The sequence below is a fragment of the Polyodon spathula genome, chromosome 3, assembly GCF_017654505.1.
Source record: "Polyodon spathula isolate WHYD16114869_AA chromosome 3, ASM1765450v1, whole genome shotgun sequence".
Taxonomy (NCBI): domain Eukaryota; kingdom Metazoa; phylum Chordata; class Actinopteri; order Acipenseriformes; family Polyodontidae; genus Polyodon; species Polyodon spathula.
In genome coordinates this window covers 47,599,967-47,624,393 of record NC_054536.1, presented here as the reverse complement: position 1 = coordinate 47,624,393, position 24,427 = coordinate 47,599,967, and the positions used below count along the sequence as shown (strand labels likewise).

The 24,427-nt window shown below is 39.6% G+C and overlaps 1 protein-coding gene across 4 annotated transcripts in view; it reads left to right on the top strand.

The window, feature by feature from the left end:
* Window positions 1–24,427, top strand: part of ptpn2b (protein tyrosine phosphatase non-receptor type 2b) — a 129,094-nt gene that overhangs the window by 40,694 nt on the left and 63,973 nt on the right. For all 4 annotated transcript variants that reach the window (XM_041245334.1, XM_041245333.1, XM_041245332.1 and 1 more), the window contains 2 exons: window positions 6,165–6,263; window positions 8,681–8,818. In XM_041245334.1, coding sequence (XP_041101268.1) covers window positions 6,165–6,263; window positions 8,681–8,818 — 237 coding nt within the window. The remainder of the gene's footprint in view (window positions 1–6,164; window positions 6,264–8,680; window positions 8,819–24,427) is intronic.

Below are 24,427 nucleotides of genomic sequence, written 5' to 3'. Positions count from 1 at the left end.
CTGTCGGTACATATTTCACATTTATTGTGTTTTTTCATGAATTATATGTGATATTTAAACTAATTGCTGTAATAGTTTGTACTTAAGTATTGTGTGCATTACAACCTGTTGCTTGTTACGTCTCGCTGGAGCCATGTGCCCTTCATGAAGCCAGTGGCTCAAGTTGCTCCTTCCCTGGGATCCAACAACATACGCTGGCTGACTTCGTGCTGTCCCAGGCTGCATAGCTCCATCTGGAGCTTATATTTCTAGTTTTTACTTTTTAGCACCATACAACATGTTTAGATTATTTATGCAATTTGTTTTAATTACTGTTTTTTGTTTGAAAGTATTTTCTCTTTGTCTGTGTTCTGTTTTTTACAGATGCTACGTGCAGGCCTCTCTGCAACGTGGTGCTCAGCACACGAGCAGCTGCTGGGCTCAGCAGCAGTGCACAGGACTGAGATACTCGCTTTGTTTGTTGTTGTTTGCAATTCAACCACAGTATCTTGATGCCGTTTTGGTGACAGGTTTAGCATCACCATTACGAAGGCTGTTAGTCCATTCTAACAAGCATGCATTCCTTGTGTGCGGTACTGACTTGACCGAGTGGTTTTGCCAGCAACCGGTGGACCTGTACATTGCCACCCACGTTTACTGTGAATCGGTGGACCCATGCCAAACCGGTACCAATGTCATCGTGCCCGGGTTCTGTCCCTATCAGACTTGTCTGCCTATTGAGGACAAGCATGGCAGATGCACTTACTGCCTGGGGCCAGAGCACACCAAGGAGACACTGGATAACACTATGTAACACAATTTTTGTTCCTGGGTAGTAAATGTTATTTCCTAATTGCTTATGCCTCAAAAGTATAGAAAATGGCTATTATTCCCCACACACTTTGCTTTTGTGACCAGGACAGTGATTTCAGTATTTCAAAATATCACTATTTCCAATGGGAAAACGGGCAAATGTGTGTCTTTTCGTTCACATAAAGTCAGAAAAAAACAACATATAATCCAAATTAACATGTATTTATACTAAAGTAATACAAAAATGACTACAACAGATTTAGAAGGGAGTAGTTTTTCGAGATTTACGATTATACTGTAAATACAGTATAATTGCCACCTTGGCCCAGGTGCCTAATTTAGCGCTGCTATCCAAAGACACTGCCTGCCCTAACAAGCAGTGCCGGATTCTGAGGTGATCCTCAAGGGAGCCTATTCTGCCAGTGTGCTCGCTGCATGGCTAGGGAGCTACAATAGTATCCTGGTAGCCTACCAGTCGCCTAGCTACCCCTCTCTGAGAACCACAGGCCCTCACCACAACAGCTGGATGAGCTGTGCTTGGTTCAAAACCTGGCTGTGCTGGTAGCTGCATGTAAGCAGCTTTGGCTTTCCCAGGGACGTGTGACAAAGCACTGATCACTCCAGGGCATACACTCCAGTTTGTCTGCTTCCCAAGCTCATGCCTTCCCAGACAGCTTCCTATGTAAGAGTGTGCTTGGGCTCTGGGGCCATGCTGACCACCCTGTCAGACAGAAGATTGCACTTAATAGCTGCCTGTTTGGAGCTTTTTCAGCTGAACAGAGTGCTCATTGTAATAATGTTTCGAAAACTACTGTGCCTGATGGCAGCAGCTTCCCAGACCCTTCCATTGGGTCTCCTGCGCATACACCCTCTGCAGGTCTGGTTTAACAGCAGCGCTTTTCAACACATGTTGAACCGTGACGGCCTATTGACAGTGTCCCACCACTGTCTAAAGACACTCTATTGGTGGAAACAGCCGGCCGATCTACACCTAAGCGCAGGGATGGGAGGTCGTCTCCACGGATGCGTCCAGCCTGGGCGGGCGCTGTGTGGAATGGCTGGAGTGTGCAAGATTTGCATGTTTTAGAGCTGCAGGCAGTTTACCCGGCCTTGCAGAATCCAGCCTTGCAGGACAACACAACAGTGATGGCTTAAATCAATCAATCTCTATTTAGTATAGCGCCCTTCACAATAGAATGGTCACAGGGCGCTTCACAGGATGATAAAAAAAATTAAAACAGCATAATAAAACAGTAAGAACAGAATAATAAAAGGTGCAGACAAGAAATTAAGATGAATAGGTGTCACAAAGACGGCTGCAGTGGGTGATGTCAGACCAGAAACAGGAACCAGGAAAGAAACAACAGAGAGGTAGAGTTGGGTGGAGCTTAACGATTGCTTTCGCTCAGCATTTAATGAATGAACATGACAGTAAATTAAAAGATTGCAACAAACAAAACACAGGACACGGCACTTTCGCCAAATTAAAGAGACAAACAAAATGGACTACACAGACACACGGTGAGCTGATATTTTAACTATTAACTATTATTACTATTATAACCTCAGTCTCCAATCCCGTTCTCCACTCACTGAACACACAACCCTGAGCGAGTGAAAACATGCTGCTTTTATGCAGCTGTACTGAGATTTGATTGCTAATCAGTCATTCAGTTGGAGTTGCGGTACAACTGCACGTGAATTAATAAAATGCAATTCCCCGTGCTCACATACTACTACATATTACTTGCACGGGAAGTGCTGTGCAATCCTCGTGCATAAATACAAATATACATTTTAAACACTTGTGTTACACAGACCTGTTTTTATCCCGTTTACCAATGACTATACACCAACATTAACACACAGCATACAACACAAAATACACACAGTCTATAAAATTGTGTCTTGAGTCTAGTTTTTAAAACAGCAGTTGTTTGGTGCTTCCATTTTGGAATGAGGCAGTTCATTCCAAAGTTTAGGAGACTTATAGCTGAAAGCTCTACCTTCTGTATTCTTTGAAAAAATCTTTGGGATAGTGAGCAATCCAGCGTCCTGTGATCGGAGTGGTTGTCTGGGAACATATGGGATCAACAAGAAGTCATTCAAATAAGATGGGACTGAAGTATATATGGCTTTGTATTAGCAGGATCAATTGATCAATCCTGAACCGAACTGGAAGCCAGTGTAGGGGTGCTAAGATAGGAGTTTTTTTTTTTTTTTGTTAAGACCCTAGCAGTTGCATTTTACACAAGCTGTATTGGGACAAGGCATCACTTGAAACACCAGTAAACCGGACATAGCAGTAATCAGTTCTGGATGATACAAAAGTCTGAATCGGTCTGTCAGCATTATGTTACTAAAGTGAGTGTCTCTCTTTAGCAGTAATCCTTAGATGGAAAAATTACATTTTGATTACATTCCTTATGTGAGGTTTGAATGAAAGATCTGGGTCAATAATTATACCCAGATTTCTCATTGCAGTCTTCCACTGAAAGGGAAGCTGTCCACTAATAACAGATGGATCTACATTATTTGTTACTTTTTTTTTTTTAGTAGTTGCCAATCGATTTTACCCTATTTTTCTCCCAAGTTCAAATGTCCAATTGTATTTTAGGCTCAGCTCACCGCTACCACCCCTGCGTTGACTCTGAAGCAGTGAAGACGAACACACGCTGTCCTCCGAAGTGTGTGCTGTCAGCCGACCTGCTTCTTTTCACTGCAGGCCGGCTATGCAGCCAATCCAGAGCTACAGCATCGGAGGACAACGCAGCTCTGGGCAGCTTACAGGCAAGCCCGCAGGCGCCCGGCCAGTCTACAGGGGTCACTGGTGCACGGTGAGCCAAGGACACACTGGCTGACCTAAACCCCACTTGGCCAATTATGCGTCGCCTCCTGGGAATAGCCTGGACTCGAACTGGCGACCTCCAGGCTATAGGGCATATCCTGCCCTCCACGCAAAGATCCTTTACCGGATGCACCACTCAGGAGCCCTAGTTGACTTTTTTATCCCAAGAACATTACCTCTTATCTGGGTTTAACATGAAGACATTTTCAGACATCCATTGCTGAAAGGTTGAGTATCAGCATAGAAATGAAAGTTTACATCATGTCTACTGACAACAGCACCCAGAGGCAGCATATATAAGGCGAACAGAATGGGTCCAATAACAGAACCTTGTGGTACACCACATGCAACCAAATAAAGCAGAGGAATTATCCTTGATTTTGAAACCTGTTAAAGTCTGTACTGTACAAGACACTGCCTGATAATCCTGCAAGCTTCTCTAGATGTTCAGTCAGGATCAGTGGATCAACGGTGTCAAAGGCTGCAGTCAAAGCTAGAAGAACAAAACCTGAGGGTGAGCCCATATCGGATGCTAACAGCACATTATTTATCACTCTGATAATGGCAGTTTCAGTGCTATAACCAGAGTGGAAACCCAACTGTATTTATTTTATGCGTGGCTAGAAATGCATTTAGTTGCTTAGCTACCTCCCTCTGTAAAACTTTTGATAAAAAAGGGAGTTTAGAGATAAGCATAAAAATATTACTAATTATGACTTTTGGATGTAAAGTGCACTTTTTAAGCAGTGTTTGGACCACAAAAACCTTAAATGAGTCAGTAACATCACCAGGACTCCATTGTGTGGCCCTGCAAGCTTTTGCTCTGGGCGCACAATAACTTAATCTCACTTGGGGCATCCCCAGCATCTTGGAGTGGAAGCTTCATCCCAAGGTGGTGAGCATCATCTGAGAGAGATTTGGGAGAGCAGAGATGGATCTCTTTGCTTCCCCTGAAACAACCTACTGTCCCCTCTGGTTCTCCATAATAGGAGGCGGGGATCCACTGGCAATCTTTGCCTTGGCACACCAGTGACTTAGGCTTCTGTTAATACACTTTTCCACCAATTGCCCTGTCTGGAGAACACCGTGGAGAACACTGAAGCGCCGCGATCTGCTCAGTCAGGCATGGGGGACCTTACGGCATCCCGACCCATCAAGCCTGCAGCTCTGGGTCTGGCTTCTGTACGGCTGCATTTGAGCCATCTGCGTCTGTCCATCTGGCACTGTTATTGACGCCCTACAAAATGCCAGAGCAGAGTCCACTTGTTCCCAGTACGGGTCTTCCAGATGTGGTATTTACCTTGTAGGTTCGACCCCACGACTTGTCCTATGGCAGTAATGCTGTAATTTTTGCTAGACGTGTTTGACGAGGGGAAATCCCTGCCTACCTTAAAGGTCTATCTGGCAGCTATTTCAGATTGCCATGTCAAGAGTTCACTTCCTGGCAAGGCAATTTTTGAGGGGCTTGGCGGCTTCCTCTGTTTATGAAGGATGTTCCTTGCTGGAGGCTGAACGTGGTGCTTAATGCAATGATGAACCTCAGTTTGAGCCTCCTGATTTCAGCTGAGCTGAAATTTTTATCATATAAAGTGCCTTTCTTTGTCACCATCTCTGCTCCGTACCAATACTGCCTTTTTTGTGAGACGATCGCTGCATTCCATGTCTGTGGAATTGGAGGCTTTCCATCCACCTACTTTCCAGTCTGATTGAGTAATATGTTGACAGGATGAAACGTTGAGGCAGACCGAACAATTTTTTGTCTGCTATGGGGCGAAGTCCCATGGTCAAGCCGTGTCTAAGCAGCAGCTGTCCAAATGGAGAGCAGACACGGTCAAGACTACCTTTTGAGTTGGCCAATTTTCCCTCTCCAGAAAAGCTCACCGTCCATTCCACCAGGGGCATGGCAACTTTGTGAGCTTTTTTCCAGGGTGCACCTGTCAGAGACATTTGCAATGCAGTGGTGTGGGCTATTCCCCATTACTAGGTTCCATTAACTTAATGTTGTGGATCCTCAAAACCTGGTTTTACGGTGGCTTCTTAGTCGACCCTACAACACAGGCATAGAGGTGAAACTCTCCCTTAAAATTTTTTCAACCTAGCTACTTGTTACTGGGGTTCCGAATGGTAATGCACAGGGCAGCCTTTGGCTTAGCCTTGTAGCCTACCAGTCCTCTGCAATATTACCCTTGCAATGGCTTTGGTACATTCACTAATTTGGTAATGGTTACCTGAAATAGAAATGTAACCATTAACCTTCAAGGCCACTGCGTCCTTGATTGCAGCAGACTTAAAGGAAAAATGATTCTGAGATCTATGAGCGCAGTCCTTTTGTGCCATTGGAGGTGGGGCATGATGGTGTCACAGGCTCAAAGAGCAGCTTTGGTATACAATATTCAGGATTTGGCTCTTTAGGAGGTAAATACCAATTTGGTAATGGTTACATTTCTATTTTAGGAAACCAGGGCTATGATAAATGTTTTCTCATAACCCATCTTATAGTCTATTGTTCATTACTCTTTTACAGGGTCCACTTCGTAACACTTGTGACCATTTCTGGTTGATGATATGGGAGCAAAAGAGCAAAGCTGTTGTAATGCTGAACAGAGTCATAGAGAAAGGATCAGTAAGTAATAATTCAGGATCTTAATATTGTGCTGGTTTCAGTATTACAAAGTGTGTAGTCAGATATGAAATGTTGAAACGATGTTTCTTAACTACATAGTTTTTGTTTTATTTACTGCTTTGTCCATCTAAAAAAGTCAGTGTTCCTCACAAGAACAAAGCACAACTCAGTATTTTTTAAAGTTAGTTCATTGATTAGGAATAGCCATTTTATTCATATTCTACATTTCAGCAGTACCAGCATGCAACACAAAGCTTTATATGTAATAGAGATTTCATATTGTTTTGAAGTTTTGGTGACAGTAGCAGACTGCTGGTAGGACATATAGCTATCATGTTTATTGCCTTAATTTCAATATGAAAGTTGTAGTAGTGTTTCCTCCAGTATTCATCTTGTGTTTAGTAGGTCTCTTGCAGCACCTGCTAGACCTGTGTGTGACGTGCTTGTTGGACTCCATTGTTAATAAGCCCACAACAATATTAAGGCAATATTTTGTCATTCCCTTGACTGTCCTAATATGGAGATTTCACTGCAGTTCCGAGTAGGTTCCTTAAGTATAAGATTGAGGCCACAGGTGTGCTTTGAAGTTCTTAGTTTTAAAAGTCATCAATACAGTGGCTTGCGAAAGTATTGACCCGCCTTGGCATTTTTCCTATTGTTGCCTTACAACCTGGAATTAAAATGGATTTTTATTTGGATTTCATGTAATGGACATACACAAAATAGTCCAAATTGGTGAAGTGAAATGAAACAAATAACTTGTTTAAAAAAATTCTAAAAAATAAATAACGGAAAAGTGGTGCGTGCATATGTATTCACCCCCTTTGCTATTAAGCCTCTAAATAAGATCTGGTGCAACCAATTACCTTCAGAAGTCACATAACACTATGTAAGACAATTTATGTTCCTGGGTAGTAAGTGTTATTTCCTAATTGCTTATGCCTCAGAAGTATAGAAAATGGCTATTATTCCCCACAAACTTTGCTTTTGTGATCAGGACAGAGATATTTCAAAATATCACTATTTCCAATGGGAAAATGGGCAAATGTGTGTCTTTTCATTCACATAGTCAGAAAAAAACAACATATAATCCAAATTAACATGTATTTATACTAAAGTAATACAAAGATGACTACAAAAGATTTAGAAGTGAGTAGTTTTTCTAGATTTACAATTATACTGTATTTATCAAGGAAAACGCTATGTATGAAAACCTGTTTCAGTCTTCCAGAGATTTGAGACTTCACCTTCCAGCAGGACAATGACCCTAAGCATACTGCTAAAGCAACACTCGAGTGGTTTAAGGGGAAACATTTAAATGTCTTAGAATGGCCTAGTCAAAGCCCAGACCTCAATCCAATTGCGAATCTGTGGTGTGACTTAAAGATTGCTGTACACCAGCGGAACCCATCCAACTTGAAGGAGCTGGAGCAGTTTTGCCTTGAAGAATGGGCAAAAATCCCAGTGGCTAGATGTGCCAAGCTTATAGAGACATACCCCAAGAGACTTGCAGCTGTAATTGCTGCAAAAGGTGGCTCTACAAAGTATTGACTTTGGGGGGGTGAATACTTATGCACGCTCAAGTTTTCTGTTTTTTTGTCTTGTTTCTTGTTTGTTTCACAATAAAAAAAATATTTTGCATCTTCAAAGTGGTAGGCATGTTGTGTAAATCAAATGATATAAGCCCCCAAAAAATCAATTTTAATTCCAGGTTGTAAGGCAACAAAATAGGAAAAATGCCAAGGGGGGTCAATACTTTCGCAAGCCACTGTATGTGATGACTGAAACATAAACCTATACAAAGGGAATGTGAAGAAGAGAGGAGTTAGGATAATTGTGACATACCTGTATTGAGTTGCTCTTTAGAGCTTTTTATACTAGGGCAGTGGCAACATCCTGGCTTCTAACATGGTTCCCAGTTAACGACATGCTCCACAACTTCATGGCTTTCATGTGGAGCATTTGTGAAATATTTTAAGCTTGTGTCTGATTCATCTTTTAGCAGCACAGTACTTGATATTTAGTGAGCTACTTTATTTGTTTACCCAGTCTGCCTTACCCAGGGAGTCAGACCTATACAATTAATGACGATAAATGTTAAAAAGTGTAATTGCACACTGTTGGGTTTTATGTTTTATCCACTTAAGTCTCTGTGACCATGTGAAGTTAGTTACTAAGTTTACATAATAAGTTTGTGTTGAATTGTTTTAATCTGTTTCTTAAGCTGTTTACATTACATTTTGGGAATAATTTATTTGGTTGTGTGTGCCAACCTTCAACACGTGCAACAAGTGTTGGTTTTATAAATGTACATCAGTACTTCCCAAATGTTTTTTCTTCCCATGCTTTTATGCATTTAAGGTCATGCATAAATAAATCTTACAGGTATAGTAAATTCTTTTTTTTTTTTTTTGTAGGAAAAATGTGCACAGTACTGGCCAACAAGCGAAGATCATGAAATGTTTTTTTCGGACACAGGATTTCGTGTAACGCTGATGTCTGAAGATGTTAAATCTTACTACACAGTACGAGTACTGGGGTTGGAAAATATGAGTGTATGTATTTTATTTTAATATTAAATATAGAAGTCCTTGTGTTTTACTTAGTGGTTTCTTGGTACTGCGGTAAATGTTGACACACTTTACAACGGGATAACCATCTGTAACTCTCTAATAACATAGCATAGCAACTTGTTATAGAAACTGTTGTATATTCTGTTTCCAGCTTCTTATTAGCTTGGCATATTGCAGGGGCACATAGTTTTGCTCTTCCAGTCCATTTAATTGTAGGACTTGCTACCAATTCCTTCATTATTTAACTGAAACAAAGTCCTACAATGGAATGGACTGGGAAAGCCAAGATTGCCAATCCCAGATGTTGCTTTGTTCATGAAGATTTAAAATAAACTACACTGAATGGCTACAAACAAAGCAAAAAAGCTGACGTCGGGGACCTGTTGTATTAAAGGGATCTGACCCGAATCCTGATCCAGGCTGCTGTGATGTGTTTGAACTAAAAGGATCAAGATCGGATCTGATCCTGTTCCCATCGTGCTTCAGAGTCGGAACAGAGCTTGATCTAATGCATTTTTTATAAATGGAGGAACTTCAGCTACAAGGGCTTATTCGTTAACTGTAAGGCAGAAGCGTGTATTTTGTGATACGCAAAAGCTTCATTAGGTTTATTGAGTTTTAGCATGGTGCAGTTCTTTAATTTATTTCAAGTAAATAAAATGTACTTCGTAATATAAAATATAGTTAACGGAAACAAACAGGTTAGTCCTTCAGTTTTGTTTGCGCAGTATATGTTTGCATCACATCCTGTTGCAGATTAGGCCTATTGTAATGTTAAGTACAATTTAAAAAACGTTGCTAAAGGAGCCAAATAGGTACTGCATGTGTCAGGAATTCTAAAGAAAGAACTGACTTCATATTTGTTTAGCTTTGTTTTAATTTTAGTTTTTTTTTTTTATTTATTTTTTTAGCCAGCACAGAAAAAATGTAAGAAATTATAAACTGGTATTATTTCATTCAGTTGCCCCTAATACACAAATACATCACTGAGATATGCATTACAAAATTACTGCCGGTACAGATTATGTGTTGACAAATTGTATACTTGTAGGGCTGGAAGTATAGTGTTGTTTTTTTTTTTCTATCAATGCATCATTTTCATAAAGACCCAATGCATTGTTTTCTCAGAACGCAAGAAACGTGTCAATAATAAGCATATATACACCCACCCGTAGTTATATAGCCCCTTGCTATATTGTGGATTTGGATTGATCCTGGAGTTGGCTCCCTATTTTTACTGTAACTGCGTATGCCTTGGCTGCAAGATACATAGGCACTTGCAATTACTGTTTAGTTTTATTATTATTTCAATGCAGCTGGTTTGTGCATTTGAAAAAGGAAAGGAAGACCCATGAAATCAATTGGAGACTCAAGTTGATGAGAAGCAATTACCCTCCGCTGAATGAATTAAAATGGTTTGCTGCTTTTTATATGAATAATGAGAAAATGCAGGTTGTGTAGAGGATTTATACTGGACCCTGATGCACCCGATTAAAACGAGGGAGTGGTTGTACAATAATTTATTTGTTAGCCTATTTGTTTTTCTAGGAGTCTCTTGCTAATCGTGGCCCTTGATATATAGTGGATTTATTTTGGACCCCGACACCCGCAATACATGTGGGTGGTGTATTTTCATCAAATCGAATCACGAAAAGTAAACGCTTCTCCAGTTGTACTTAAAACTACACATTTGTAATTATTTATGTCTAGTCACACTGTCGGTTCCCCCACAAAAAGCTAATAAAACATTACAAATATTACTGTCTTACATTAAGATGTCTTGACAGCAACTGGATTAGAGGAAAAAAAAAAAAAACTCCAACGGGGAACACAAGAATACTATTTACAAATCCAACGTAACAAAGTCTGTGCTCTCTCCAGAGCTTATTTTCTGTTTTTATTCAGAAATATTATTGCATCCACATTCTCCAGTTTCAAAGAAGAACAGTTTGTTCACAACAATCCCTGCTTTGCTGAACACACGCCCGCTCTGGACAATGTTGCAGGGATACTTGACATGCTCTTTGCCAAGGCTGCTAGGTTGAGAAAGAGTGTCTGGTTATTTTTCCACCAAATCAATAACTAGCCATTTTAATTCAAGGCGGCGTTCAAACATATAATAAACCGTGTTCAACCTTGTTTGTACGTCCTGTATTAACTTGAGTGGTGCTTTTTCTGTGTTCAGAACTTCTGTTTATTTCCTATTTAAAGCACTTTTTGCCATCTCACTTTTTAAAATGTGCAACCAGTCTCCTTGTTGCTGCCACGAACGTATGGACTTGTCGTACATCCTCCAACCTTTCCTGAATGCAGAGATTTATATTGTGCCTTGCACAGCTCACACTTGCCACGCTACCAAAAAGTAACGCAGCATGCTCGCTTGCAGAAAGCAAATACATGTTGGCCGCGTTGTCATAAACACAAGCTATTACTTTTGTAGGTACTTCAAACTCTGTGTTTTATCTTATTGATTACTTCTGCTAAGTTCACAGCTGTGTGTCTGTCTTGTAATTGTCGTGTCGCAATACTTTTGACTCGAGTTCTTAGTTTTGCTTAATGTAATGGCAGGTGACTCTTAAAAATGCTTCTTGTGCCATGCTTGTCAATACATCAGTAATGATGGACATTGAATTACACTCCTGACTTAAATCATGTCTTAGCTTTTCCTTTGCACGTTCGCGGTCCAGAGTAATGAATTTGGAGATTGTCTTTCGACAGGGCATTTCATAGCCTGGAGCAAGATTCGCAATCAGATTTTTAAACGCAGCTCCCTGTACTACACTAACAGGTATGATATCTTGTGTGACGACATCCACTATCAGACCTGTTATTTACTTTGCTCTAACGCTTTTTGGATCAACTTTCTTTCCAAAAGAAGCAGTCACTGAATGTGTTGCTTCCTTTAGTTTTTTTTACTTGTGTTCCCGCTGTCGTGTTTTGTCGGGTGCTGTCTTACTAAAGATCCCACAGGTTGGCAGTATTGCCACAGAAGCTCATTAGAACTCCACAAACAGCGCATTTACCTTAACATTTTGTTGTTTTTTTTTTTGTAAAAATAAATAAATAAAATCCAATCGTCTGATGGCATTATTTAAAATTAAATTAAATCGACAATTTAACTGGCAAAGTCTGATCCTGCAATGGAGCCTACCTCTAGTCTCTTCTCCTAAGTGTTTTTTTTTTTTTTTTTGTCATGCTTACTCTGAAAAAGAACGTGCTGCGTAGTGGGCGGGGAGGGTTTTTTTTTTTATTATTACTTTTTTTTTTATTAGTGAAGTAACTTACAAAAAATAGATGGTGAGTAAGTAGATTCAAGAAAATGCACCGAGTCCTTTTCTTCAATCAGTTGCCAGGTTTATTGAAATATGCAGGGAGTCTGGTCCCAGGTACAGGACAAACAGAATACTCAACATTACAATGTTTGCATGACATTAAATACCCTTCTGTATAGATGGTCCACCTCCCCTTTCTCTGACACTTAACCAATGGTCAAGGTACAACACATTATTCTGTTAATTTAGTGTGTGTGTGTCTGTATGTATGTGTGTGTGTGTGTAGTCTAGTGTGACAACCTCTGAACTCAGTGCATTCTTCACACTCCTGGAGAAAAAAGGTCCATACATCTGCCTTTTGTTATCTTCTTGCGACCCCCTTTGATCCTAGTGGCATTATCTCTTTCGATCTCTCTGAAGTCTTTAGAGCCTGATCCCTTCTAATCCACAGCATTGTTATCTCGTTAGCTTGCAGTCATTGTTGGGCAAGAGTTTGTAGACGCAGCGTCTCTATCAATGGTTAGCAGTACATGCAATTTGAACCAAACAGTCTGCTATCTGCAATATTAGTCTCTTTTCAGAAAAGAACACCAGTATAGCTCTGCTAGTCCACATGCGTAGCAAACTGCTAATCAATTCTCAATCCATGTTTTCCAACAATTAGACTTCCAAGCCAAAGGCTGGGAAGCATATTGGTATTTTTTTTTTTTTTTTTTTTTTTTCTTCCCAAAACTTTAAACTTCTACTGCGTCGAAGCTGTGTCACTGATCAGGTTCTGACTTGGCAGGTAACAAGCTGGATACATTGAGCAAATTTTGCTGCTACGTTCTTGCAATTGGCGTTGTGACGCATTTTTCGATAAAACCTTTTGAAATCATCTTCTTCGGAACCGGTGAAGTGATTCATCTGAAACTTGGCATATATCATCAGCATCCAAACCCGCATCAAGTTAGCGAAGCAGAAGTTGCTGTGATAAATTTTAATGTTAAAATGGCTGCCACAAATCTTATTGAAACGCGCCCCAAACAACAAACTGCTGCTGTTTGAAAACCGTTTGACCAACAAACTCCAAACTTGGTAGTTATCGTTCAAGTAACAATGGGATACAGATGTGAAAATGGTCTTGTTTTATAAAATAAGATGGCCACCAGTTATACATTTACACTTGAAATTTAAACCTGCATCAGTTGACAAACGATTTACTTGACTAACTCCAAACTTCACAAGCATCTACCCTGATACTGTGTCAATATAGCTAACTTTTTAAAAAATGGTGTTGACTTAAATGAAAATGCCGTTTGACCTTTCAAAAGCATCTTGGGAAGCGGTGAAGCGATTGATCTGACACTTGGCATATATCATCAGCATGCAAACCCACATCAAGTTTGTGAAGCAGAAGTTTCTGCGATAAATTTTAATGCAAAATGGCTGCCACAAATCTTATTGAAACGCCCCCTTAACAGCAAACTACTGCTATTTGAACACCGTTTGACCAACACACTCCAAACATGGTAGTTATTGTCCCAGTAACAATGGAACAAAAATGTCAAAATGGTTATGTTTTATAAAACAAGGTGGCCGACGCAGGTGTATGTTTACGTCTGAAATTTAAAACTGCCTCAGTTGACAATGGTTTACTTGACTAACTCGAAACTTCACAAGCACCATCCTTGACACTGTAGCAATACAACTGACTTTTAAACCAAAATGGCCGTATGATGCATTTCTTCTTGAAACCTCATAAAATCTTCTTCTTTGGAACTGTTCAAGTGATTGATCTGACACTTGGCATATATTGTCATGATCCAAACCTGCTTGCAAAGCAAAAGTTGCTGTGATACAATTCAATAGTAAAATGGCTGCCACAAATTTCACCGAAACGTGCCCTTAACAGCAGACTGCTTTTATTCGAAAACTGTCTGACCAACAGACTCCAAACTTGGTAGTCATCATTCTGGTGACAGCGGAATACAAATATGTTAAAATGGTTATTTTTCGTGAAACAATATGGCTGCCACTCCTACATTTTCTTCTTATATTTAAAACTGCTTCAGTTTAAAAATGATTCACTTTATTAACTCCAAACTTGAAAACCATCGTGCCTGTGTCGATAGAACTTACATTTTCAAAAATGGCATTTGTGCGTTAACAAGATGGCTGCCTGATGCATTTTTGTAAAAAAAACCTTTCAAAATCTTCTGTGGAACTGGTGATGTTGCTGATTTTAAACATTGAGAACTAAACACGCTTAGACCGGTACTGATACTGGGGCTTGGGAGCCGTAAAACTCAGTGATTATTTGTGATGATTGAACCATGTTTTCTTTGGAAGCCTTTATAGTTGCTAGCAACTCTAGTTATTTTTTACTATTGCATTCAGACTTTGGATTATACATATACCATCATTCCACCAGCACTTTGTTTGTGATTGTCTTGAGCACTGTATCACCTCTACACCTGTGCATTGCAAACCACTTTGACACAACGCTACACTGAGTGTGTGTCACAAAGACGGCTGGAGTGGGTGACGTCAGACCAGGAACCAGGAAATAAACAACAGAGGTGGAGTTTGGTGAAGCCGAGCGAATGGTCTCGCTCAGCATTTAATAATGAAAAGACAGATAGAAAATAAAAGATTTTAACACAAACAAGACACAGAACACAGCACTCGTAGCCAAAACAAAACGGACTATACAGACAAAACGCAGTGAGCTTCTATTATTATATCTATTACAATTACCTCAGTCTCCAATCCCGTTCTCCACTCTCTGAACACAAAACCCTGAGTTAGTGAAAACATGCTGCTTTTATGCAGCTGTACCGAGACTCGATTGCTAATCAATCATTCAATTGGAGTCGCTGTACAACTGCATGTGAATTAATAAAGTGCAATTCCCTGTGCTCACATATTATTACATTTTACTTGCACGTGAAGTGCTCTGCAATCCTTGTTCCTGAATACAAATATACATTTTAAACACTCATGTTACACAGACACGTTTATATCCTGTGTACCAATGATTATACACCAACATTAACACACACCATACAACACAAAATACACACGGGCAGGGCACTTTGCCACATATACCCCTCTTTGTGCAAAGCACACATGGCCTGGCTGTGGACCGCCAGCATCTACTCCTGGTCCTTCTGCTGAAGGGAGAGGCAGCTCCTGCTCCTCTCCCCCTGATGGTGATGGAGGCAGAGGCAGCTCCAGCTCCTCTCCTTGTGATGGTGGGGGAAGTGATACCAGCAGGCATTCATTCTCTGCTGGTGGAAAGGGACCCTGCAGGCATTCATCCTCTGCTGGTGGACGGGGACCCAGCAGGCATTCATAAGAACATAAGAACATAAAAAAGTTTACAAACCAGAGGAGGCCATTCTTCCCATCTTGCTCGTTTGGTTGTTAGTAGCTTATTGATCCCAGAATGTCATCAAGCAGCTTCTTGAAGGATCCCAGGGTGTCAGCTTCAACAACATTATGGGGAGTTTTCCAGACCCCCTCTATTCTCTGTGTAAAAAAGAGCCTCCTGTTTTCTGTTCTGAATGCCCCTTTGTCTAATCTCCAATACCTTTTAGAATTTTGAATGCTTGAAGTTTAGGTCACCACGTAGTCTTCTTTGTTCAAGGCTGAACAGATTCAATTATTTTAGCCTGTCTGCATATGACATGCCTTTTAAACCTGAAATAAATCTTTTTTTATAGCGAGGTGACCAGAACTGAAAACAATATTCAAGATGAGGTCTTACTAGTGCATTGTACAGTTTTCACATTACTTCCCTAGATTTAAATTCAACACTTTTCACAATGTATCCGAGCATCTTGTTAGCCTTTTTTATAGCTTCCCCACATTGACTGAGTCAGCAAAAACTCCTAGGTCTTTTTCATAGATTCCTTCTCCAATTTCAGTATCTCCCATATGATATTTATAATGCACATTTTTATTTCCTGCGTGCAGTACCTTAGACTTTTCACTATTAAATGTCATTTGCCATGTGTCTACTCAGTTCTGAATCTTGTCTAGATCATTTTGAATGACCTTTGCTGCTGCAACAGTGTTTGCCACTCCTCCTACTTTTGTGTCGTCTGCAAATTTAACAAGTTTGCTTACTATATCAGAATCTAAATCATTAATGTAGATTAGGAATAGCAGAGAACCTAATACTGATCCCTGTGGTACTCTACTGGTTACCGCACTCCATTCTGAGGTTTCTTCTCTAATCAGTACTTTCTGTTTTCTACATGTTAACCACTCCCTAATCCATGTACATATGTTTCCTTGAATCCCAACTGCGTTCAGTTTGAGAATTAATCTTTTACGCGGGACCTTGTCAAAAGCTTTCTGGAAATCTAAATAAACCATATCATATGCTTTGCAATTATCCATCGATGTTGAATCCTCAAAAAAATCAAGCAGGTTAGTTAGACACAATCTCCCTTTCCTAAAACTATGTTGACTGTCTCCCAAGACACTGTTACCATATAGGTAATTTTCCATTTTGGATCTTATTGTAGTTTCCATAAGTTTGCATATAATAGAAGTCAGGCTTACTGGTCTGTAGTTACCTGGTTCAGTTTTGTTTCCCTTTTTGTGGATCGGTATTACGTTTGCAATTTTCCAGTCTGTCGGTACCACCCCTGTGTCAAGAGACTGTTGCATGATCTTGGTTAGCGGTTTGTAAATTACTTCTTTCATTTCTTTGAGTACTACTGGGAGGATCTCATCCGGCCCAGGGGATTTGTTTATTTTAAGAGCTCCTAGTCCCTTTAACACTTCTGCCTCAGTTATGCTAAAGTTATTTAAAACTGGATAGGAACTGGATGACATGTGGGGCATGTTGTCCGTATCTTCCTTTGTAAAAACTTGTGAAAAGTAATCATTTAATATATTTGCTATTTTTTTTTCTTCATCTACGATTTTGCCATTTGTATCTCTTAGACATTTAATCTCCTCTTTGAATGTTCTCTTGCTGTTGTAATATTGGAAAAACATTTTGGAATTGGTTTTAGCTCCCTTAGCAATGTTCATTCCTATTTCTCTCTTGGCCTTTCTAACTTCCTTTTTGACTTGCGTTTGCAGTTCTGTGTACTCTTTCTGTGTACTTTCTTTTTGGTCCCTTTTTAATGCTCTGTAAAGTGCCTTTTTTCGCTGAATATTTTTTTTAATTGATCTATTAAACCATTTTGGCAATTTAGTTTTACATTTAGATTTGTCTACTTTAGGGATGTAATTGTTTTGCGCCTCTAGTACTACATTTTTGAAGAATAACCATCCTTCTTCTGTGGATGTTTTCTCTATTTTACTCCAATCTACTTCTGTTAGTCTCTGTTTCATACCTTCATAGTTTGCTTTTCTAAAATTGTAAACCTTAGCTTTAGTCATTACTTTTGGGGTTTTAAAAAACACTTCAAATGAGACCATGTTGTGGTCTGAGTTTGCTAGTGGTTCTCTGACCTCTGTTTTAGTTATTCTGTCTTCGTAATTTGAAAAGACTAAATCAAGGCATGCCTCCCCTCTAGTCGGTGCCTTGACAAATTGTGTTAGGAAGCAGTCATTTGTCATTTCCACCATTTCAATTTCATCCGTCTTGCTACCCATCAGGTTTTCCCATTTTATATGGGGGAAGTTGAAATCCCCCATTAGTATGGCTTCTCCTTTGCTACACACATTTCTAATGTCATTGTATAACAGATTACTTTGCTCACCATCTGTTTGAATTTTTGTCCATTATTCTGACCCATATTGATTTGGCTTTGTTTTCTTTGTCCAGGTTTAACACCTGGGCTTCAAGACTGTTTCTTATGTATAGCACTACCCCTCCTCCTCTTCTGTCCTGCCTGTCTTTCCTATACAGTGTATACCCACAAATATTATATTCGTCCCCATCACTCTCAGACAACCAAGTTTCTGTAACACATCATAATTACTTGATAGTGCAGTAGCTTCAAGTTCTAAAATTTTGTTTCTGATACTTCTAGCTTTTAGATAAATACATTTAATGGTTGTCCGACCTGAGTTGTTGTCCTTGTTTTGATGTGGTCTCCCTTCTATTTTTTTGTTAATTTCTCCCCCCTTCCTTTCAAGTTTAAATGCTTCTGAACCTGCTCGAGGATCTCTTCTCCAAGTAGACTGGTTCCCTTGTTATTTAAATGCAGTCCATCCCGTCTATATAGATAGTCCTCGTTGTAGAATGTGGTCCAATGATCAAGATAGGTGAATCCTTCCCGTGTGCACCACGTCTTCAGCCATGCGTTTTGATTAATTATTTCCAGCTGTCCATATGGTCCTTTGCAAGGTGCCGTCAGTATACCAGAAAATACCACAGTTTTGGTCTTGTCTTTTAATTTCCTTCCTAGCTGTCTGAATTAGTTTTGGAGGGATTTTTGTTTTCAATGTTGTTTGTACCGATGTGGACGGCTACTACAGGGTCATCTCCTGTTCGTTTTAGGAGCCTGTCCATGTTCTCAGTGATGTGCTTGACAGAGGCTCCCGGAAGGCAGCACACTGTTGTAGTAAGGGGGTCCAAACTGCGAATTGAACTTGCTGTGTTTCTCAATATGGAGTCTCCAACAACCATGACCTCCCTTCTTTTTGCGTGGTGTTTCTGGTCACCAGTGTCAATAGGGTCCTGGATGTTGTTCCTTTCATTCTCTTGTTGTTGGTTCTGCTCATCAAAATTTTGAAGTGACTCAAATTTGTTGGTTGTTTTGATCTGGTGATTGTGTTTGACGAAGTTTCTTTTTTTCCCTGCTTCTGCCTACCTGAACCCAGCTATTCTGACCTTCTATCTCCCTGGTGGCTTTCATTCTGTTAGGGGTGGTGCAGACTTCCATGAATTGTGGGTGTGCCAGTTCCTCAAGATCCTGTTGCTGTCTCATTTCTTCCAGCTTCTTTTCTAGCATACTTAGTAGTTTATGCAAGTCCTGGATCGCGCGGCACTTTACGCACACTTGGTTTAGCTCTGCTGCTCTGCTCCTGCCGATGAAGGTGGGAGCGGCGTGTAGTCTCCTGGTGGTGGAGGTGGGAGCGGCATGTAGTCTACTCTTATTACAGGGGACTGGTGCGGCTCTCCCTTACTGGCAGGGGAAGGTGATGGAGGCAGAGGCAGCACCTGCTCCTCTCCTCCAGGGGGTGACAGTGGGGGAAGTGATACCAGCAGACACTCACCCTCTGCTGGTGGAGATAGGGTCAGCACCCTCTCGGGCACTGGATTTCTGCGGTCCCGCTGTCTGGGCGCTGGACTCTCGCGGTCCCCCTGCCTGGGTGCTCGAGACCCTGCTACCTGGGCTGCAGGTTTTCTGCTGTAATCGTTCTTTACTTAAAATAACATTGTGGACATGAACACATGTACAGAACGGTACACATACTGACACACACACACACACACACAGTGTAAGTAGGGCTGCCACCTTTTCCACAGACCAAACCCGGTCATATTTGTCAGTCAGCCTACTCTATCAAGACTGCAACTGTAATACAGTTTAACACAACTCTGTACAAATCAATAATCATGTGGTGTACACAGTTTTGTGCTCTTGACATTTCTAGCAATTGACTTTGCAAGCCAGAAAAAATAGCTATATCACAGTAGTTTAAAAGGTAATTTTGAAGGCAGTCTGATTTTTTTTTTCCCCTCAATATTAAGCACAATTTTATTTATTTATTTATCTTTCATTCAAACCATTTACCTCAGTATTCCACGTGGTTTACTCAGAGTTCCATGTGTGGTTTGACCCGGTTCAGGCTTCAGTTCAGTATCCCAGCGGTGCAGTAAACATCAAGTAAGAAAAAAATATTCATAATAATTTACACACAGTGTATGTACCTTAAAAACGGTCCTGGTTTGTCAACTGTTTATTTTTAACTAGCCTACATGTTAAACCATCAAACTATCATTTTTTTAGTTTTGTTTTTTTAATGCATATTTCAGTTTGTGTTTGTTGTGTAGATGTCAGTAGACACTAACTTACTGTATTTAATACTACCTCTTAAAATGTATTAGCTAAAATAATATAATTTGACATCTGGTAGCCAACGTGTTGTTCCATATCTTGCTGTCTATTCAATTTTCATTGTGTTCATAAAGTTCAGTGTCACCATCCATTTGTTTCATTTTTACAACTTGTCATTAAAACAGAGTAGCTTCTATTGCTGCTGATTGCAAACACTTTTAGACTTTTGTTTGGTTTCATATAGCACATTGACAGCGTTCATAGGTACAAAAACGTGTACAAAAACGAAGATTTACTTTCACATAGCAGAAAAAAGACTACATTCTAAAGTTCACCACAAAGGCCACCTATGACCATGAAAACTGATAATTCCTGATAAAAATGATATTGCCTTACACTGCCACATACTGTTTAACACTGTTTTGCAGTGCTTATTTGCGCTTTAGCCTTAAATTAATATGTAATTCTGGGAGTTCCTGCAAAAATTTGCAAAAACAGGGTGGAGATGCAGTGCAAATGAGGGATCAGCAATATTGTAATGAGATGTATTAAAGCTGTGGGCAATTGTGACACTTACAATTGCGAGACTTACAATTGCATCAATTTGTAAAGAACTTTCGAAAGCATGTTATAAACAGTCGCAAATGTTGCTGGCATTTCCCAGTCCACTTTTTCTCATGTGTTGCCAGTTCTGTTCAGTATATTTGAGACTAACCCCCAAGTAACTAAATTTCACTAAAATCAGGGTTAAAACAAATTTCTGTGAGATTTCTTTTTCCCAGTGTGTTGGGAGCAATAGACTGCACACATGTGCCACTAACCCCTCCAGCTCATTCTCAGCATCTGTATGGGACCATGATCTGTTGTGTGTTAATTGTCTAGGCTACTAAGTAGACCAATTTTAAAAATAATAATTAAAATAAACCTAAAATCATTTAGTTTCAATTTAAAATAATCTTTTATTCTCATTGTACACCAGTGTGTACGATGCAGCAGCAGCATGAATTATTTTGTGTTACCAGTAGGGTAAAGTACAAAAAAAGTGTGCTAGATATTCATTTGATTTAAGGGTTCTTGCCAGCGCTATTGAGCTGAACAGGCTGTTACGTTGTTACCTGGAAAAATGACGCTGTATTCAGGCCGCTACGCTGTGTTTTCAGTTTGCATAATGGCCAAAAAATAATAACCCTGTGAACATTGTTGATTTATTCCTTTGTGTGAGCAATTGGTTTGCTTAAAATACTTTCAGTTTTCAACACTCTTCAATGGGTTGGTTATGACAGCATGTTCTTTAGTTTGGCGCGTGTAATGTATGCGACAGAGAGACGAGATTGAACTTCACTGAACTTTATTAGCCCATTCACCCCTGTTGACGGATGAGACTAGATCCTGGGTACGCCCCTTATACACAACTGTAACAACGAACACAGTTGCAAATCATGTAAGCTGGGTTAAATAAATCGTTCAGACAAAGAACAGTAACGTGTATTCCAAACAATTTTGAGATATTCAATCTATTATTTCAAGGTCTTTAAAAAAAATCTAAAGTTCCACAATTTTACAATAATCCTTTTGTATGACTTCAGTTTTCCATAGATAGATTTCCATATAACGTATCTGGATTATTTGCGTTATATGGTTTTGTGTTGCTGTTCCATGTTTTGTCAATGTCATTGGGGGGGGGGGGGGATCAAGATCGAGTCGTGGTCCCAGTGTGCTTGTGAATGTTGTCCAATAACATGTCTTGTTATGTCTAAATGTTACATGTTTTCACAAGGTTTGGGGGTATAAAGGGGCAGCTTGCACGCTGCTGTGTTGTGGTGTACTGACCATCTCAATAAAATCTGAATGAGATCTTGCTGTTTTACTTGCTATAAGTGGAAAAAATGTTTATTTGCATATTCAACTATGGAACAACAGTGACAAATAGGTTTTCCTTGCAAGCACACATCTGATCAAGTGTAAGTTACGTCTTATAATGGTGCAACAACCATATATATCGGAACAAAAGCAAAACTCCACAATCACATGATCACAGTGAAGTTTATTAGAATATTAACTACAAAATATAAAATACAACTCACATGCTGAAACTACTACTATGTAGTAGGCTACGATTGGGGGGGGGGAGAATGAACAAATGAATTAACAAAAATGTTTAGAAAACCTCATATTTATGCAATTTTATTTTAAAGAAGAATAAAAACAGCACTAATTATATCCACATAATCGTAGGCCATTAATGTTTTGAAAGGTAAAAACAGGTCTCAGTCGGACAGAAACGATAACACTGGCAAAAATCTAGTTCCCCTCCTTGGAATGGCGTCCATGTGTTGCAAGGGAGTACGTCATTCTGTGACGCAGACTCTGCATCTACCTGCTAACAACCATAGATATAGAATATTATCTTGACAACTACTTCCACAAAGCGTAAGCATGTGCATGACTTGTCCTGCCTCGCCTGCCGGGAGTTGCGAGGATCTCCGTTTCTTTCGCTGCCCTGCCCCAGTGTTTTGATTCTTGCACACTTGCATGTATAGACATTATCCTTCAGGCATTCTGTTGCAGCAAACCACAACTCAACTGAAGCTATTTTATTTGAAAAAAATGTCACACAACTCTCGCTAAGATGATGCAAATAATATATGAATTAGTATTGCGGCTGTCTTCATTAACATATTTTTTCTAAGTACATATGACAGAATGTGCACTTTGGTTATGACAGTTCACAAAGTGCAAATTGTTGTATGTTTGCACTGCGACTGGCCCATCTTAGTACATCTACCCCTTTAGTATTTAATATCATAAATAGCAAAACCAACTCACTGCAATTTAAACTTATTTTTACTGAAATATAAACGGTAACATGTAATCATAAGAGCTGTCTGTGTGACATGCTGTCTGATCAGGACTTCACTGACACTGAGCATAGGAGCTGCTACACTGCAGCATGCTGTTTCCCATGTTACACTGGACACAATTAGAGGGGCCGTCGCCAGTTCCAAACACTTGAAAAATATAAACATGCTGAGTTCATTGCAATCATCAGTGGCATAGATTAACCATTCAGCAGAATATGGCAACAAACAAGTGAGTACAGGCATTAAGTTACTGTTTTAGTATCACTTTAGTGTCTTAGTTTTTGTATGTTAAGTAGTTGGATATTACACAACCAACTTGCTCCTGAAGTGGCACTAGCAATTGGATTTGACTGAGGAGCCATTGGCTTTGAAGACAACAACTGTGTCTGAAGCCCTGATTTGTAATTTTTGTTTTAAAGAAATGTTTTTGAAAGAATAAACAGGAAACAAAAGCATAACAGGTCATCAAGCTCATTTGACCAAAAGTGCTTTACCAGTGTTATTGCAAATACTTGCACAATTTATGTTTCTGTGCTGAATTTATGGTATTGTGATATGTATTATATCGTGACCCTCGTATCACGCTATGTATCGTATTGTTAAGACACTGCCGATACTCTACTCTATTAGTTTATAAACTGATGGTCCAATATAGAACAAAAGCAGTATTTACCAGTTCTAGGACAATTCTTGCTATTAAGGTAGAATGGTGTGTCTTTCACAGGAATGCCCTGGTCTAATCTTCAGTTCTTACTAGGGCTTGAATTTTTTTGTTTGAAATTTTTTGTTCGAGAGTGTTTTCTGTTTTTTTATTATTTGGCAAAATCAGTTATTTTCAATTTTAAAGCATCAATTTTAAGTTTGTATAATACATTGCATGTACATTTTAAAGTGAGGATTCAGGCAATTTAGATAGAACTGTATACATTTATACCTCATTTCCATTTCATATAGATTTTGTAATCTTTTAAACTTTTTGTGTACATTTTTTAAATAACCTTTTCTTTCATTCATATCTGTCTATCACAAAATTTCATTGTGTTAATGCAGCAGTTAGGGTTGAACCCATCGCCACCACAAAAGCAAGGACATGTGGCGAACTCGCTATTCCCACCCCTACACAAAGAGCCAAAGGAACCACACAACATCAGCAACTACCGACTGCCGTAATCGGGCAAGACATAGAACATACAACTCTTTCTAGATGACGCACAAGACAATGTCAGTTACAGCATGGTCTTCCAGTTCTGGTATATGGATATACACGTACACTTCAAAACACAGATGCCCACTTAAGGATGCAGAGCCACATCAACTTTAGAAAAAATAAAACTATACTTGCATGCACTTTTGATGCAAGTATGTAAATAACTGACATTTGCAATGTTACCGTTTTCTAGCACTTCAAAGGATTCAGTATAATCATATAGGTTGGCTGGCAATGAATACTTTTTTAAGCATTTTTGGAGTTTTACAAAAAAAATACAAATGCAATTTTTTTTT